At 26.3% G+C, this 21,385-nt stretch overlaps 1 protein-coding gene and 1 long non-coding RNA gene across 2 annotated transcripts; both read right to left on the bottom strand.

Annotated features, from left to right (window-relative positions):
• Nucleotides 1–13,727: 13,727 nt before the first annotated feature.
• LOC105362031 (venom acid phosphatase Acph-1-like) lies at nt 13,728–15,971 on the bottom strand. The gene is made up of 3 exons (XM_011499356.1): nt 15,701–15,971; nt 13,996–14,204; nt 13,728–13,883 (listed from the first exon to the last, which is right to left on the bottom strand). The coding sequence occupies exons 1-3, from the start codon at nt 15,909–15,911 to the stop codon at nt 13,728–13,730; spliced, it is 576 nt and encodes a 191-aa protein (XP_011497658.1). The 5' UTR covers nt 15,912–15,971.
• A 328-nt stretch (nt 15,972–16,299) lies between these two features.
• LOC105361855 (uncharacterized) lies at nt 16,300–18,778 on the bottom strand. The gene is made up of 3 exons (XR_912856.1): nt 18,691–18,778; nt 18,500–18,556; nt 16,300–16,598 (listed from the first exon to the last, which is right to left on the bottom strand). It is a non-coding gene; the product is annotated as an uncharacterized LOC105361855 (long non-coding RNA).
• Between the last annotated feature and the right edge of the window lie 2,607 nt (nt 18,779–21,385).

Genomic DNA, 21,385 nt, shown 5'->3' with positions numbered 1-21,385 from the left:
AGTATGACGTGTAAAGTGATTACATGGTTGAATTATCCGTAGCATGCGAGGATATAATGTATGGCTGAATTCAAGTATAGGATGATGGACAGCAACATCCTTTGGTTAGCAAAGATGTAATTAAACATTTCACACCTAAGTGCTTCCCGTATAATCGTTCACATTATCAGGCCCTTTCATTTAGAGGCTATCAAGTTCACGAACGGCTTCTTCATTTCTTAAACTTTATGTATTTACATTCTATTGATTTTTTGAGCTATCTATTATATATAAAAATTATAAAAAAAAAAACAACAACAACAAAACAAAACGAAAAAAACAATAAGCATTATTTTCAATTATGGACCATAAGAATTATATATTAGAAAGATAACTTTATACATTCGTAATTATAATTATTAGTCTCAATGTTATTATAAAACATATATTACGAAATTATAATGACAATTATTAATCTTCATTTCAACTTTATGTCAATGTGCTGAAAATACATGAAAAATGTGTTGTATTGAATACAAATGTTTAATTATAGTATAAAGAAAATTTTTTTTTTTTTTTTTTTTTTTTTTTTTTCAATGTCGGACTACCGTCTGTTATTGCTGAAATTATGTTGGAATAACAGTAGAATTTTTATTCAAAATATTAAATAATTTATCATGTACACAATTAAAAAAAATTTCTTTTTTATACTTCTAATGTACAATGACACTGTTGATAAACTTTCACTTTACTCTTTTTCGCATGAAATTGAATCAGCAGCTGGTTCGTAATCAAGATAAAGCATCCGAATTATGATATTCCGGACGCAATTATTTGGCACGTACATGAGATAATCATTACCCTTCGTTACCCATATCAGTCTCTATTCTCCTCGTAACCCGGTATCTTATATAAATCGCACACTCTTGTGTGTATAAATAAAAGTAGCTTGTACGGGAAACTGTAAGAAAGTCGAATAAAATTAAATACACTTTAAGATTGGTATTCTTATATGAATAAGAAGAATAATATTCAACCGATAAATATAACAAAGAAAATATGTGTAAAATAATTGTCGAATACTTTATGCATTTGAAATAATTTAACAATGATATAAACAACTCTGTAGACGTAACTAGAATGTTATTGTTATAAAGTTTACGCATACGTAAGCATTAACACGAAGGGAGACATTGTAGATGAAAGCCGAAGATTGTAAATAATGAACGAATATTTGAAATCCGATACACGAACGTACAGCGTTGACGAATTTAAAAGAATTCCCACCTGAATTTTCTATGGTAACTAAAGATTTGCATCACTACACACTTATTTATTACCTATTTACTTACGATAATTCGAATAGGCAATGATTTATTCACTATAAATAATATATTGCGCTATATTAAAGAGCGTTGATATTAAATGTTATTATAAACTGCAATAAAAGCCAATATAATAATTAATAAAATTTTTCGTATGATATTATATGTATTTTTTTTTACTACGCGATAATTATTTTTATGTTTACATCGCGTCATCCCCATTCTGTCTTCGTCAATGTTTCCCTTAATTCAGCTACTTTGCGCAATTCAATATAATTTCATCGCCCGAAAAACCTTTTTTTTTTGCAATAAAAATTAGTTGAAAATAAAATTTATTTCAAAAACATTTCAAACTACTCCTTGAAAAGTAAGTTGTACGAACGATTAATGAGAAGGATATGGACATAAGCGCACTGCATTTTATAATCACATGTATATAAATTTTCGCCTTATTTACCGAGTTAAAAAGGATTCATTAAAAAAATACCATTCCACGAGGTACCATATACATACGCCAGCTTGAAGATATACGTATATCAATGAAGGAGTATGTTGGAAAGGAAAAAAGAGAGAAAAATACTTCGTTATACTCATTCTAATTCAACATATATATATATATATATATATATATATATATTTCCCATACTCTTCACAGTGGCATTAATTAATCTGCGCACTTGAGACACCTGCGAGGCATGCGGGATGCCTCTTCAGTAGCAGCAACCTTCTTCTTCACTCACACATATGCGTACGAAATGCATACTAGTATTATACGCGTACTTACCTACGCACAAATATGCAAATATATATGAATGCGAATCTATTGAATCGAGGGCAATACGCAACTGCCGACACTCACTCACTATACAACACAAGAGGAATAGACTAGAACTTATGCTCATTGAATTTCCCGGAAAAACCAGAGCTCGTCTTGCTTTTCTCCCAGTTATATTAGTATAAAATACTTTATTTAAAGGTTAATTAAAAATTACGCGGAGCTAATTGTTTCATTTTACTTTATCATTGTAATAGGCAAATATTTACACAGTCCTGGTGAAAATTGCGCATCAGCCGAAAGATTTACATTAATATTAATAAAGCGATTATACAACTTTACTTTATTTAATAGGGATTCTCGGGAGAAAAGAATCAATTTGAATTTACAATCGAGTCCAATGAGTCGCATTACATTACATAATAATTAGTGTGCATTACATTTATTTTTTGGTATTTACACGTGATAATTAATTAAATGGCATATTTCAGGCGTACATATTTTTAAAATAGATTACGAATTTGATACGATATTTTATATTACGATTGATACGATATACGATAGATTTGATTTTCCATAGAATTATATTATATATATATATATATAATAATATATATTAATAATATTAAAATCGTAATATTGACGTTATAGACAAAATAAGAGTAATGTGTTGATGTTGTAGCAGCTTCCTTTTACTCTATAATTAAATGTAACTAGAAGAATGAAAAATTATCCGATTTGGTATTGCTATATATGTTTGAGGATAAAAGGTAAAAGTCTTATTCAATTTTTTAATGCGAGAAGTCAGTTCTAAATATTTTCTTTGCTGACTTTGCTGGCCAAGAATGTAGTACCAAAGAAAAGGAAAGACAGAGGAGAACAACAGAAATTGAGTGGAAAAAAAAAATACACAGAAAGAGATAAATTGGTTAAGCGTTTGTACAATACTTACAAAAGGAAAACAGAAGTTTATTTACTTCGAAGATACTTCTGAAAGAAATAGAGCATCGAAAATGAACATACCAAAGTTTAATAAATTGTGTATCCCATTGTCATTTACCTATTCGTTTTATTATTGGAAATACGATTTTCGTGTACATCGAAATCGATATAGTTAAAATGCTGTTTTTATTTATATGTTTTCAGTAGTGATGACATCACAATTCAGACAGCTAACATGCTATATATTTTGGAAGCTGTAGTATGTGGAGAATGAATAGGCCATTTTATTTCTATACGTTATAAGTAATACAGTACCGTAAGTAATGTTCCGTCACTTTCTCAATTGCAACAAATCCATTTGATTCAGTACATAAAAACAGAAGTTAATTGTTCGTGTATTCGTTTTTGTATAAATATAAAATCACCTGTATCTCTAGAATTTGTATATGTAAGGGAAAGTAATAAGAAGCAAAGAGAGAAAGAGAGAGAGAGAGAGAGAGAGAGAGAGAGAGAGAGAGAGAGAGAGAGAGAGAGATGAAAGGTTCCCATTGAAAGACTCATTATGCTATATTATGACTGATTAATTCTAAATTACTCACTTATACTACTTAAACGATAATAATATTAATTATAGTATATACATATATATAAAGAAACAATTACAATTATTTATTATATTAATTTAACTATATTCTTCTTTCGAATTTAATTTTAAATTTATTCTATCTACGAGAATAGCTCGTTCAGTTGATCTGTTTGTTTTCCCATCGACAAATTTATTGCTTCTTTAAGATTTTATTATTATCTCGGTATACACGACCTTAATGTTTATCTAAATATATTAGATTTAAATAAAGTAGAATAAATACTATTATATAAAGAAATATTATATGAGTTTTATATTGAAAATTAGACGATTTTTTTTCTTCGATTCCAATATTTGGTTATAATATTATTGAGATGAAAAATGACGGTATGCAAAGGTGAAGAATAATTTTCTAGATATAATTATCTAATACATAATTCTTATTATCACTCTTGCTGCAGTTCAGGAATTATTATTTATTATTTATTAAGGATACAGTTCCAAGCTGCGGAAATTTATCACAGCAATATATTACATTTGATTCGTGGCGCATTCTCTTGCCAATGAAAATCACTATCCCTAAGTAATTATATATTTATAAAATCTCCATAAGATGAAATTCATTACTGATTAAGCTAGCTCCTTATTGTTTCCAAATCATTCAGAAATTAATAATTTTAAATATTATAGTTTTAATTTCATAAAGTTAGAAAAGCCACTACTATTTACTATTTAATAATTAAAAAAAAAAAAAAAAAAAAAAAAAAAAAAAAAAAAAAAAAAATATTCAATCAAGTAAACGCTTTTCAATCAAGTAAACGATACATTAAACATTACGCCGTTCGTATTATAATTTTTATAAAAATTAATTTAAATAAACTTCATTCATATAGACTTGCGCCTAACTAAAGAAGTAGTTTAAAATAAGAATAAAGGGCGATAAAAGCGGTACTCACAAATGAACAGAAATCCTTCGTTTAATCGAAAGTAGTCAAAACTCTTGTAGATTTACAGAGAAAAGCAATGCAGTGATAGAGAATTCGATTGTTGGCATCAACGAAAGCACTCACTTTTACAATCCATCGACATTTGGCACTGAGAAATACAATTTCCGCCCATTACAGAAACTACGTTACTATTGCTGCACCGCACAAAACTCGATTCTCTTTCCACAGATGCTGTGCTGCATCCTGTACTTTTACTTTTCTATATCTCTTTGGCTTTGTCTCACTTACCTCGCTTTTTCTTGAATTCTTAATTCATAATTAATTTTCTCATTCTCTACCTTAATTACGATTGATATTTTTAGTTTTATTCCACTTCGTTCCTACTTTCTTCACTTTAACTCTCTTATTGATAAAGGGTTGATCTTTTACTCCGCGCAACTTATTCGTTTGTAACTGTTTATTAGAAAAACACAATTTTTAAATTTCGATTGATATTTTCATTAGTTGCAAAATTATTTTATTGCATGAGGAGAAAGCAGAAACGATGAATGTAATTTTATAAGAGAAATAAATTAAACATTTATGGACGTAATAATACGGTTATTATTAATTATAGTATTTCTAATTGTTCCATTCTATTATTCGATTAATATTTAAACATTTGACGCATCGAATACTCTACAGTTGGAGCTGAACCTAAGAAATTTTCGGTAAAATTGTCTTTATAAGCACATGAAGCACAAGTATAAAATTCAATATTATGTTAATTTATAGAATTATTAGAATGAGCATAGTTTGACAATTCCGGTAAATGAAAACATTTTTATTTATGTACGAAACTTTTGAATGTAACTTGTATCATTTTTATTTTCAAGAAATTTAAAATTAAGATTTATCTAATTTTTTTTTTTTATATTATAAAACCAGATGATGTATTGATTTTTTTTTTTTTTTTTTTTTTTTTATCACCTTTAATAAAAATTTAATGGATAGAATTATTATAATATTTATGGAACGGCATAAATAATATATACAATCACTTGAATATTAAATATAAAACATATTCTATTTAATAAAATTGCACTAGCCGATACATATTATGATCAATTTAATGTTTACGTAATTCTATTGAAGAAAAAAAGCAATTGAAATTTTTCAAAAAATGCATACATAAAAATATTGTTATTAACAATAAATGAATTTATACGGATAATCTTGTAACCATGAAAAAATAATGAAAAAAAAAAAAAAAATATATATATATATATATATATATATATATATATATATATATAAAGACTAATAATGCAGGTAATAAAATTATAATAAAAGCTCGATTAAATTATGTTTATTTTCGTTTTGATGATTCTAAGGTTTGATAAAAAATTTATAATATCGCTAAATACCATTTAAAACATTTCTTTTAAATAATAAAAATCTCAATTATAATGTCAATTATTACACTATCGATGCATTTACAATTTAATTTTTCGACAATATTAACGCATATTTTTATATATTTGATCGAAGCCAAGCATTAGCAGTAGTTCATTTGGAATTCTACGGTAACGAAGAAATAATATGAAAAGCACAATGGCGTGATATCTTGCTCTTTCTGTGTTCAGGAAGTGAGAAAAGATATAAAACCAGCATTTTTCCTTCCTAAATCCCTCGAAAGTAAAGGAAAGATAGAACGTATACTGTATTCCAGTCCTAGATGCATTTATTTGAGCTCATAAGGCAATGTCCCATATATATATATATATATATATATATATATATATATATATATATTCTTTGAGAAACGAGAAAAAGTTTATTCTTTTTTCGATTTGAATAAAATAAGTGGGAATATAACGATCATCCTTGTGGCATAGGGATTAGTAGAATGAATATTAACTTTAGTGAGTGGTATTTGTTCAAGCAGCTATTAATAGGACTATTAATACAATCAATTAATGTAGTGAATTTTAGAAAAATGATTCAACTACACAAGATTAGCATATCATTAAAAATAAAAAAGTTTTTAAATAATTCTACTATTTTTTTTTTTCATCTCTACCAATGTGATATCATCACGGTAGAAGATTTTATAAAAGATGAATTTTATTTGTCCAGTAAAAGTAGCCTAACATATATTTATTCTATTACTCGTTCGTTATTTCAATATCATATAATCACTTGAACGATCAAAAAATTCAATTAATCATGATTATTTAGAGGAAATATGAGGCATTTAACGATGAGCTCGATTTTATCAAATTAAAGCTCACAATAATATTTACTTATTTCCAAATAATTTTTATGTACTGTTTTAATTATATTATAATTCTACAAGTGACCCGCATAAATTTACTTGATAATTTTTATATGCTTTTGCATACATGATTCATATGCATTTACATAATTATTTAGATTCTTTCAATTTATAGAATATCATAGTCAATTAGATTAATAAATAATTAATATATAATACTATCATTATATAGTAAATTTATTTTTAAATCATAGGAAACCTTTATGTTAGCATCATGAAGAGTATGTTGATATTTTTTAAATATTCGTTAAGAGTGATAAATTATGTGCATATTGAATTTCATTATCATTTCATAGATGATTTAGACTTATTTATATAATAAAATTAAAAATTAAAAATTAAAAATTAAAATTTTAATGTACTTTTTTCACGACTTTTTTTAATAATGACAACATACAACAATGTATATATATTTATTCAAATTTTTCTATCTTTTGAAAAATATCATAATTTATTGTTAAAATGCAATGTTTACAAGGTATTATATTTTTATGATTACATGAAATCACGTATCTTTAACAATACAAACCTTTAGCGTATTTATACATATATTTCTCGATATTAATATTAAATTAAAGTAAAACCTGTGTATAAAAAGAATTAATTTTCAATTAGAGATTATACGGATAATTCATTTTGTTCGTTCTATATCATTATTAATCGTGCTTCTACAAATTTCAACAAATTTTCAACTAATTTTTTATCTTCACATATAGAAAGAATATTTCAAATAGAAATATAAATATACGAATGCTCATAATTGCATTTTAAAGTCAGAATAACAACTACAAACAAGTAGTACCTTGAATAATTTAAATTAGAATTAGCATCATCTCAACAAGATGATATATTCAACGACAAAATCAAAAAAAAAAAAAAAAAATAAGAAAAAAAAAGCACTTTGCAAACTTTATTAACAAACTGATAAGGCGGTTTATATGTATCATTTATATTCATGAAAAGGTATGTGTGAATGAAAGGAATGTTCTTAATAGATAAATAATCACAGAAAAGTTAAATATCACCATACATGCTTTACTTCTCTGCAGCTGATAATCTTTCACGATTATTTCATTGAGTGATAAGCACACATAATTCTACTGAAATTGCACTAAAGAGTTTACATTTTCTATTGAATAAAGAAAACAGTATCCCACATTAACTCTATCTATCACATTAGCTACATATTCTTCCAGTACCATAAAATAGTATGGTAAAAGGATTTCACACATACATTAATTGAGCAGAAAATTACAAATCAAAATAAAAAAAAAATAATAATAATAAATAAAAAAGAAAAAAAAAAATTACCATCATTCAACAACAACGGAGTAAAAAGAATTTGGTAAGTATCATGTCAATATCAATACTGTGAAATAATGATAAAAAAATATTTTTTACAAAAATACTAAAATAGTAAAACCCGAGAATTAATTTTAACAAATGAACTCTCACATTATATTAATAATTACATAATATAAGAATAGCGATAGGTTTATGCATTACGTTACTCAAATAGTTGAATAAAATATTTTATAGAGTCACTTCGCTTATGGATATTATTTGAATTTACAATAAATATGTTTTCAATTGTATACACCCAACAGGCTTACCCACACCAATATGTATATGTACATACGCACGCAGCCGCTCACGTGAATATTTAATCATTAAAGAAGAATAGTTCATTTGCTTTTCACCGAAAAATCTTATATTTTCTGAGCATTTTTTTTTATTTGATATTTTTGCATCGTTATTAGGGAAAATGGAACTAAATTCTCGCGTAAATAATTAGCGCGTTGACATTATGAAAATATAGGCAATTATAGAAATGCTTAATCGCGACTAATTAGTAAATTTAATTTTAATCCTAAAACGCAAAGACAGGATTTAGATTTTTGTAAAAGAGATAGGGAGAGTGTGAGAGACACTGTCCTTTGTCATAATATGGAAGTATTATATTTTTTTTTATAAAATAAATTTAAGGAATAGAAATATTATTTAGCATTTTTAATCGCATGCAAACATCATAAAAACAAGAATTTAATAAATAACTTTATCAAATAAAATACGGTTTGACATTCGTTTTTGCTAATAAAATTTGAAAAACAATAATAAAAATTATCAATTTCATGTTTTTTGAAAAATCTTAATCTAGACAAGACAATAATATTGTTAACTTAATTGAACATTGAATTCTGAAATTCATAGAGCATAAATACAGATTTTTAAATTTAATTGCGTTAAATGTAACAATGAAAATAATTTATTGCGGAATAAATTTTTCTTGACACAGTTTCAAAACACGCTGCTCGCCTCGTTTTTTTTTTTTTTTTTTATTTAACTAATGACATTTTCTTATTATTTTATAGAAAATTGTAGTTTTCATGTACATTTGTAACGCAAAACAATTCCAATTTTTCTCATTTTCGAATGTTGCACTACTGAAGCAGCAAGAATGACAAAAAAGAGTCGTAACATTTCACGTTCCCGGAGAATTGAAGGTTTTGAAAATGTCAGGAGATACGCCGTTAAGGAACAATGTATACAAAAATGAATGTAAGTAAGAAATCGGAGTAAAGTTTAAAAAAAAAAGAAAAATAAATAATGTACGTACGGATACGTATATGAATGAAATAAAAATTTACAAACATATCACCTGTCCAATACTTGAGGTACGTATAAACATTAGAATGCATAAAAATTATAAAAAAAAAATTTTTTAATTATCATGTATGGTAATTATAATATATAAAATTTACAATATCTATGCGTAACACGTACGTATAATAGTTCTTTATCCTTTTTTTTTTTTTAATTTTTCAACCTCACTTTCATATTCTAATTATCAATAATCGTCAAAAGTATTAATTCATTTGTTGTGTAAATACAGAATATATATGTCAAAATTGCATCATCGTCGAATGATTCGGTTAACTTAAATTTATTTGATAAATATAAATATAAAATTTGAAATACTATGCATTCTTAAATTGAGTATTCGAGTGAATAAAAATTGCTCATTCATTTTATCGCTCGATATACCATTAGTAAATATACTTGAAATTTAAGTTAGTATAACAACTATAAAATATAACTACTTAATTCTTTAATAATTGTAATTGTAATTGTCATTTTAATTATAGATTTGGCTTGATTTTGAATTGAACTTGGGATGAATATTGAATGGAAGTATTTAAATTAATGTATAAACCATTGAAGAAAAAGAAAAAATTAACGAATTACGACATTCTCGTATCAGAAATTTTAAACTAATATACGTAAAGTATAAAGAGGATTGTTAAATTATTCGAAAATTTTAGAAAAATAATGTCTTTAAATTCACCAGTTGAAATAGCTTAAAAGCTCTTCTTTATTCTTATCTTTTGCATAAAAACATAAGCATTATCAATCAGTAATATAATTGAAGTGGATATTCAATTAAGCGTGGGATTGTCGCGTGAAGAAGATAAAGTGCAGAGATTGCGCTGTCTGCTAACTCGCCTGACCCGAGCCTTTGAAAAACTCCGGTGTATTTTGGTACGGGGGGGCGGAGTTTTTTTTTTTTTTTTTTTTTTTTTTTTTTTTTTTTGATCGGCACGCCACTGCACTTTGCACCATCGCCGCTATACGTTACCTTAAAACCCTGAAGTGAGGGATGGGCGAGCTTGAAAGGCCAAAGAGAAGGGCGCAAAGAGGGAGACCAGCAGCAACTGCCCTCCTTGATCTACGGCTGAATTTCCTGCAGAGGCGATAGCATGAACCAGTAATACGTCTTGTAATAAATAATGCCGCGCGATGATAGGCGGGGGGAGTGGTGGGGGGAGGGGGTGGGGGGAGGGGGTGGCGGGGGGGATTTAGAAATAGTAGGACCACCGAGATGGAGCATGTGCACCGATTTCGCTTAGCCAACGCATATTGTTGCAACGTAGTCAAGCCGAAACATACAAATACATATGTAATTTTAAATAAAATAGACTTTTCCTGAGTGAAGTAATAATAGTTTGAGAGCTCGGCGATGCAACGATCAATTTACGCGACAAGACACGTAGCTTTGGAAAATTAAAAAATTCCACGACCTATATGTCACGAAGTGAATATACTTTATAAATTCGCCTATTTTTATCAATTTTATTTTTAAAATGTGCCTGTGTGCGCGTGCCCATTCTAATGGAAAAGACATTTTAATTATTAAAAATGAAGTATTTCAGCGTATTCTTACGCGAAATAAGAATTTTATATAACTCTATAATAAGGTGGAAGTTAATTTTTTTTCTTTTTTGTTCGAGAGTGAGAATGCCCCTATTTCATTCTTCAGAAAAAATAAAACAAGAATCATTTCAACATTAAAAAGTGAAAGTTTTATCTTACACCCGCTTGATATCATCCTCGCTTTCTCATACATAATAGGATGATGTAGAGAAACCGCTTTCATAACAAATTATTTGATAAATGAAAATGACTTAATAAAAGTCGAGTGCGGAAGAAATATTCCATAATTATTGGAGAGCGTTTTTTAGGCTGTAAAAATTTCGAAAATTTTCACTTGAATAGTGCATACATGTATGTATACATATATACGAGTCTTCAAAATTCTCAAATGCCTCGTCACTTGTAATTCCTCTACACATGTCCATTCTGCTAATGTTTAAATATCGGCTATAATTTTCTAGGCTATAATCATGTATAAGAGGATAAATGAAAAATAACGAGTATCGAAAGTAAATTTTTAAACCGAAAAACTTTTTTGAATTTTAACTAAAAATTTATAGCCGACTTGAGGTTCGTTCGGCGGACGGAATACGAACAATAGCGAAGAAACTGAAGTTAAATGAAGTATCGTTGATGCAAAAACAAAAAAGTTATTAAATACCTGTAGAAAAGTTGCCTACTCAAAAATATAGCTAAATATACTGAACAAATATTGATAATTAAAATAGTATAGGAGTGATTTATCAAAATTTATCAAAATTATCGGAGAATTTTACCGTGGAAGTAATTATAATAATAGAAAATTATTAAACAATTGATGGATTACAGCTGATAAATTATTAACGATCATGATTTAAGTTTTAATTATAATTGTGTTTTAAAACATTCATAATCTATTCGCAAATTCTGCAAATATTATATTATTAATAATAGAGATAGATATAAATTTATTCTAGTTTTTTATTTATTTATTTAATTTTTTTTTTTTTTTTTTTTTTTTTTTTTTTTTTTTTTTTTATAGAATTTTAAACCTCGTCATTATGCGAAATACAAGGTACACAAAGTACAAGGTTTGATATCTTTATAGTTTCTTAATACTACTGCTTTATCAATATTTATCGAATCTCCGTGAAATTATCATAGGGATATTTATGCGACTTAATACAAAATATCTAATAATAATAATGATGCATCGGAAGCGCTTCATCTCTTGTCCTTTCTAATTCTAATTATATATACGGTGGCGTTTCTGTCTCTAATTCCGTTGCAGCTGCAGCGCCAAGTTTCTCAACCAGTCATGTTTGAATTATCAGCATCGAGTGATTTCTCGATTATCATTGATAATCGCACACTAGATCAGTTTAACGACCCGTCACTGACGCACTGAGTTATATGTATCTCCTTTCAACACTCTCGGCAATGACAAGGCGCAACGACCGAGTACAGGGCATTGAGAAAGGATCAAAGTCGTCGAATGAAACACCTTAAGCTCTATATCTCAAAGTATTCTAAATGACCCACCTACGCGTATTATTATGGTAGCCATAATGTAAGATCACAGTGCATTGTGAAAAGCTTATCGAGATAACCGCTTGCATTATTCTTGGGTTATAAAATATATTTTATATCTTAATAAAATATCGGACAATATTTCATACTTGGATTTTTCAAATGCATAATTTTATCTTTATTCCCAAATAAATGTCTTTGTCCCGTTAAATCTCATATATACGTATTCGATCATTGATCGAATAATTTGCTGCCCTCCTCTTATGAATCCTCACATTTATCCTCACTCTCTTACTCGCGTACTCTCCTTACTCACTACTTAATGCAATAATATCAACAAAAGTGATTCGTTCCAAAAGTCAAAATTAATTTTTCTTATAATAATATAAAAATCAATTTTTCACTTTATTCGCTCATTCATATTTCAACTCCATGTGCCATGGAAATATTAATTTTAATGTGTGCTATTATAATTAGTGGTTGATTTGGTTTTTTTTTTTTTTTTTTTTTTTTTTTTTTTTTTTTATGAGTATTTGCAAAATATCTTTCCTAGACATTTTCTTACATTATTTTTGTACGAATTCATATTGTTTGCAATATTTCTTACAATTTACAGCTACTTAGAAATAAGCACGCAACACGATAGTTTTTATTAACAAAAAACGATTATAATTTGAAATAAATTTGATATATTGTAACAAACTTGTGAGATTGTATACACAATATATAAACTTTTTTTATGGACTTAGTGTAATAAACTAATTTCAAAACGCATAAGAAATGAAAATTTATCTCAAGCAATATGAAAGTATTTTAATTTATATAGTTCGATTGAAAATTCATGTATTTGGACTTTTTTTCATTCGGTTTTTACAATTGAATATTATTGAATAATTAGAGAGAAAATTATTTAAACCGGTCGTTTATTTTTGGATTATTTTAAATCTCATAACAATGTTTATTAAAATTCCTAAAATGAAAAAAATATATATAATATTATATCTAAAGATGTTAGTCTTCGGTATACTTTGTATATACAATAGTTTTAATTAATGATATTTGTACATATAAATACATATAAGGCTTAAAAAAAGTCTTTTTATTTTATTTTCACTTTTAATTTTACAGCAGCTGTTTATAATTTAATAGGCTTGTCATCGCATATCATTTCATTGTAATTTGGTAACTGATCAGATATTAACTGTATAAATTTCGATATTGGACAAAGACTTGGACAGCCAGGTATTTGCATTTCTTTGGGTATTGATTGTAATCCATCATAATATAAAATCTGTGAAATTAAATATTTATAGTATGGAATATATATATATATATATATATATGTGTGTGTGCGCGCGTGTGTGTGTAATTTATAATTTAAATTTTAAACATAAACCAAATACCTTGACAAAATTTTTATCCCGATATTCACGTAGTTCTATGACAATAGCACTCGAATATTGAGGTATGTGAGGTTTCCAAATCTTCAGAGTTTGTAAAACACTAGCAATAAATAATTCATGGCTGCCGTACAAAAATATTTTACGCCTATTGATACTATTATGTTCGATCTTATCTATCATATCATCGATAATTTTCCTTACGAGAGAGCCTAAAATTTTAAATAAACAATTGTCATTTATCAAGTATTATTATGTATCATTATGAACGACCAGACCAATGATATCGTATTGGACAATAAAATTCCATAATTATTATATTTATTGTGAAACTATGCGTTCCGAAAGAACAATCTATACGGCTATACTCGCTGAACTAATTTGAAACCTATAATTTATAAATTTAATTGAATTATATTAATATAAATGAATGTATTGTTGAATTCATATTTAAAACAATAGAAAATTGGCTATTCACTATTAATTTCAAAAGATACTCCAATAGTTTGATTATTCTAAAAGTTACAAGTGTAGAAGTAAGTGCAAAAAACATTTCCTGAAATTTTTTGAACGTTCATTTATTCAATTTCTTTTATATATCATTTTTATTTAAATATTTTCTAATTCATCGAATACATAAAACAAAATGTACTATATCCATTTACAGAAAATTACATATTTTATCACTTACATTACAAATCGCATTTAAAATTCAAACGAATGGTATTGAAAATTATTATATCGACACAGAATTCTTAAATTAATTACTTATTAATCTATATTATAATTAACGATATCAAAATTGTTCAAACGTAAGTGCTACGATGTGTTTCATTTATAATTATCCGAATACAAATTTTGTTTGCATCAGCATCAGTTGCAACGTCAATCTTTAATCGTAGAAGTAAAAGCTTCTGTTCTTCATTTTTTTTTGTTTTTGTTTTTGTTTTGTTAATTGTAAAATAGAACTATTATACGATAAGGATAAATATAAATGTACAATATAAGCAGGTACATTGTAGATTTTCACACGTACGTTGCAGTTGAAAAAATGGCGGAGGCTCGAAAATATGAGTGCGAGCTTCTATTGTCGAAAGGCAGTTATGCGAGAAAAGTAGAAAGTGCAAGACGTTTTTATTTTAAGTGCTTTTCGAGCGGAGATTACAATTTATGCAAAAAAAAAGTTCACGCAATGGGGTCATTTAAGTCGTTCACCTTATAAAGACGTACACCCCTGGAAATAGTCGCCTGAAAATAATTCTCCAAATTTTCTGATGCACGAGATCCAATCAGAAAATCCACTTTAATGGCGCGACTTGTAACGAATAAATTTCAAAATTCATACCATCCAAAGAGCAGGAAGTGTGGGCGACAAGGTATTATCTTCGGTAAGAGAAAGTGAATTGGCGATGGTACACATTCAATCGACAGCGGAAATGAAACTATTTGCGATTAATTTGCGCAATAAAATTTCATATTTTGATATTGCCCGTGAGTATATGAATGAATGTATAAATGAATAAAATCCAATATTGATTATTTATATTAACACAAGTGTTAGGCTGTTAACGATGAAGCGATTATTAAGAAAATAAAGATTTTTCATTACGGATTCTGTAAAAATAATCCCTTTCAAAGATATATAAAAAACCCTTAGATTTCGCGTATCCAAGCGGTCAGAAAAAAAAGTTTAAATAACTGCTCTTACCACCATTAACTTTCCTTGTCCAGTTCGTGAATTTATAAAAATCGTACTGTAGAAAGACTGCATTGATAAAGAAATCATTGGATAAAATATCCTTCATCCAGTATGATAATGATTGATTCATAGATTCCATTGCTTTAATTTTATGAAATAATTGAAACATATCCATAAAATCCTTTATTTCTACGCTTGTTAGCATGGTTAAGTTAAACATCAATTCGCCGTACGAATTTAAAATTTCTTGATATTCAGGTGTTGATTTGATATAATTATATTCTTGCTGAAATCTATAATGACAATTTTAACAATTATAATACAAGTTCTTGATTGTAATGAAACGTTGCGTGATTTTAGATGAATCAATTTCCCTTTTCTATACCAATTAATTTTCTATATTACGTTAAATGAAAATCATATTTAACTCTGTTAAATTTTTCACAACTACTTGGTAAATAATGAGTCTATAATAAAATAATTAACTATGTGTATGCACTAGGAATGTATACACGCGATAATGTGATTTGAAGATAAATTTCATACTGTCGCTTAAATATTATCTAACTTGTTGTAGTGCTATGTTTAAATAAAATTTTTGTCCAATAAAAATCACTCTCAACGATCAGATGTCGTCATACCGTGGACAATTAGTTGGAAATAAAAAGATGTCTTCATTCGCATTAGCATAAGAAAATGGAATTGGTAGCCAGGCTAATGATTCATGCCACCGTTGATGTTTCTTAGGTAAGTAAAGAGCAGCCAAAAGAAGCTGTAAGCTCAGTTTTGCTCTTCTGAATTCGGTAGAATGTGCAAAGATGGCAGCAGGTTCGTAAATGTCACCTAAGAAATCTCCGTATTTCTCACGAAGTATCTCACCAAGATAGTAAGCTCTTTGTCTGCCTCGCTGAAAAATTTTCATATTCTTTTTAATTTGCATACTGCTATTTGTCAGGAATGAAACATTAGATGATGAACGAAATTTTATGCTTTACATTTTCGGCAATTTATAATCTCTATTTATTAGGACTAATAAAAGCTCTTCCCAAATGGAAATTTGATTATTACGTTCAATCATAACATTCAAATTTAATGCACAATATTTGCAATTCTTTGAAAATAATTGCCACTTTCACCTATTATTTGATACATTCTTGTGCTATTTTAGCAATTTCAAATTGAAATAAAAAGAAAAAAGAAAAAAGAAAAAAGAAAAAAGTTTTATCAAATATTTCTTTTATACATATCATAAATTCGAGGTACATGAAGATCTGTTAATATATAAGAAACATTTTTCATATTCATTGTGTAAAAATTAAAATTCCTAAAATTCATATTTAGCTCATAAATATTTATAACTATTAGAGGAATGATTGTATTTAATAGACTGCTATAAGTATTTCTGCTTGTAAAGTGAAAATTAATTATTTTACTCGCAATTAGTTATATTACATGGAGAAATATTAGTTAAAATTCAATTTTAAAATAATAATTAAAGAAATTAAAATCAATGAGACATGATAATTGACATAGACACGTACCAAATATAGGAATTCGATAGCTATAATTTATAGTAATGATATGAAAAAAAAAAGAAAAAAGAAAAAAAAAATTAAAAATAAAAATACCACGTAATTAATATTTATGATTGAAGTTTTAAAAACTTGACGAATAATAATTTCCTTTCATTGCACTACGTCAAAAAAATTTTATATATTTCTTAAAATTATTAGTAGCTTACTATGAAATTAAATATCATATCACAAAATACCATTAAATTCTTAATAAAGAAACGATGATGCATTTTATTGATAGATCAAATTATTAATAATTAAATGTATTTTTCAATAGTTTTTCACATTATGATTAACGATTTGTAATTTTCAAATACAAGAAATAATAAAATTTTTCAAAGTACTGTAATTCCTGAAATTTTTTTATTATGCTTTATACAATATTTATATATTACGGTAAATTCCAGTCATATTTCCGTCATATTTGCACTACTTTAAACAGTTTAACAATTTCGCCTTAATTCAGTTAACTACTATTTGAATGCAGAATATCACAAGCGCCAACGACAATTACATATTTAATGACCGCGTCTAAAACACTCAACAAAAATGTAACGGGTGTAGTGCTTATAATAGTCATTGATATTATTTCATTATTTCAAGATTAGAAGTTGTTGAAAATATGTTTCATAGCCTTAGAGAAAAATCTGACATTCAGCAAATAATGACAGTATTAAAAAATACTTAGCTACAAATATTTTCCTTTGTTATTTATTAATAATTTATATAAATAAAAGTTCAGTTTTTATACCTTTCATCGTGCCCAATTATGTCTTATTCACAGTTATGAAATTTATAAAAAAATATTATGTTTGTCAAATATTTATTATAACAGATAGAATGATTTTTCTATAAAACGATAATTAAGTGTAAGGACTAAGTAAGTATGTGAAAATATTATAGCGTAAAATTTTTTATATTAGCATAACGAAGGACGAATAACAATTACTACTGTTTCGGAGTAAAAATTAAATATATAAACACAAATGGTTGTAATTGTTATTGTAAATTAACTTAAATAATAATGAAATAAAAAAAATATATAATTCTTTATATATGTTCATGTAAAAATTGATAGTAAAAGATAAATCATAGAATTATTTTATTTATTGGCAAAATTCAAAACAGATTTGATATATGCTTGCAATTATATATTGTTTACACTAATTACAATATGAAAAAAATATGGAATGTACCATATTTATCAATAGAGTATATCTGGATAGTTACTTACGATTGTTAAATCTCCGTCAGAGTCGTCATTCAAATCTCGATCACCATGTCTAAATATCTGTTTTATAATAAATATTATTTGTTTTAAAAATTAAATAAAAATATATAATTTTATATATAATATATTTTTAATATGTTAAAGTTATTATTTTTCACTAGAAATTGTTATATCTCCGTATAAATTTATCTTACAATATTCAGTAATTTTAATTGAGGATAAGTAAATCCAGCACAATGAATTACAAATAATATTAGATTCAATGTAATACAAAAATTAAATAACGTCATAATTATTATGGTAATTAATTTATATAAAAGTCAAATTTTATTAATGCTGTAAGAAATTTTCTAGTCGAACTTAGCATGAAATGCGAGTTTTCACTTAACCGAATTTATCTCGAAATCTTATCGCCAAATCTTATCTCCTAGACTCCAAATACATTTATTATTGTTATTAATTTCAAAGCAGCAAAGATAAGTGCTTCTTTTATAGTAATCATTAAGAATTCGAGTATACGTTGACATCTGTTATCAATATTTATTTTATGAAAAGCAAAATTTCAATGCATTTTCAAAATCAATGTATAATTTGACGTCGGCAATTCTTTACATAAAACTGAATAAACAATGCAGAATTAAAATCTATATAGACAGATATTGATATATATTTATATATATATATATATATATATATATATATATATATATATATCGTATAATTTAAATATTTACTTTTTTAATTATTTATAAAAAAAATCTTCTGTCTATATTCCATTGAAATATTCATTTCATAATTATTATTTATAAAATGAGAAATATTGCAAATTAATGTAATAATTTATAAATGTATGATTTGTAAAATTGACTTGCGACAAATTAAACGCAACTAAATCAAATAAAATATTTTATAATAGTAAAGTTGATAGCACGATAAATCTAATCACGTAAATCGAATTGAAAAAGACAATAAATCAGATATAAATATAAACAAGACATAAACATGGAAATATAAAATAAAGAATGAAATAGAAAGCAAAGTAAATTAAGTAATATGAGATACTGTCAAATAAGATATGAATTTCAAGTATAAAAGACTGATTTATATCATTATAAAGAACTATGAATAGAACTCATTGAAAGTATAAATAATTGTAATAGAACTATTATTAAATATCGTTTAATCATTCAGCGTAGACATGCAAACAAATAGGAATTATTAATTATATTCAATACAATCATTCTTGTATATTTTCTAATATCTATCAAAGCTTAGCTTTTAGCTAATTTATGTTAAATATACGTAATAAAATATCCTCTAGTTATTAACTCAATTAATTAATAATTAATAATGAATAAAATAGTACTTAAAAATAACATTATTAAACAATCTTTCAAACAATTTCAAAAATTCTAAATCCTTTATTCAAACAGAGTATGCATACTGTGCTTCATGGTTTATTTCGTAATGTATAAATCTCGCAGCATTTTCCAATTTCAAAGACATAAATACAAGCTCCACTAATAATGTTTATTAAATAATTAATTCCATAATAATAATTTCAAGAATATTTATGTGTGTATATAATTATATTAATAGCTATAATACAATTATTGAAAATGTACATACACACACACACACACACACACACACACACACATATATATATATATATTGATTTAATGTCTGTTTTAAATAGCATAAAGAAACATCCATCATTTAATTATAATAATTACTGAGAAAGAAATACATACAATTATATAGGTGTAAATATAATTCGTTTGATACGACAATTTTTCACGTAATAAATAATATTTGAGCGATATAAACTAAAAGAGTATTAAAGGATTATTCAACGAGACATACGAGAACTGGCATTCATGTGTTCAGAGATACTATTGAATACTTTATCATTTTACTGAAATCTTATAAATTATATTACCTCCTTTTTTATATCTTGAAACTTAGTAAAGATAGAGTATTTTATAAGTCAAATTAAAAAAATTATAATTTCTATTCGCGGTATCAATTCATGATAAAGTTAAGCTATGCAAAAATTAATTTACGTTCGTCAAATCAGGCAGTATTTGGAAGAATTTGATATAATCAACTATGTATAGAAGGATTTGTCTACTTATTTCTCATGGATATTTATGCACATTAATATAAGAATTTGTTGACACACACTTAATTGCATATAAGTAAACGAATGATTGGAGATAAAATGTTTCGTATCGAGTAACGTGAATATCGATATGTGCAGAAACAAAAGTAATAGTCCGAATGTTTGCCCGTGAAACGTTGCACATTTGTTTATTAACAAATTTTAAAAAACAAAGTATGAAATAAATGTTACATATGGTACGAATGATATAAATAATGAATAATAAAGGACGCGAATGAAGTAATAATCGTATTGAACAAAAAGCGATATTACGATGACTAGTTTGCTAAAATTGAAACTCAACCATTATCGTTCCTTCCATTACTTATAGTTGATGAATTTCTCTCTTAATTGTACATTTATTAACCGGTCGAATGTCTTTTTGTCCATGAAACTCTAAAACTTCAATAAATTTGCATATATGATGTAATACTGCACAAGTGAAACTAAATTCTCCATTATCTTCAATAACCATCAATGAACATTTAGTACATAACTTGTGATTAATTGAAAGTAATAAATTCAATAATAGAAGTTTAAAAAATTTATAAAATTCAATTTGTTTTTTGCAATAGTTATATGCATACATATGTGTATACATATACATATACACGCGCACGCGCACACGCACACGCACACGCAAACGCGCACACATTAGTTATACCGTTTAGATAATGAATAAATAATGAAGTAATAAAAAATGTAAATAATCAAAATGTGCATAA

This window comes from Ceratosolen solmsi, unplaced genomic scaffold, assembly GCF_000503995.2.
Source record: "Ceratosolen solmsi marchali unplaced genomic scaffold, CerSol_1.0 scaffold2, whole genome shotgun sequence".
In the NCBI taxonomy this organism is placed as follows: Eukaryota; Metazoa; Arthropoda; class Insecta; order Hymenoptera; family Agaonidae; genus Ceratosolen; species Ceratosolen solmsi.
Note: the sequence above shows the minus strand (reverse complement) of the source record. Positions and strands in the feature narration are given on the sequence as shown.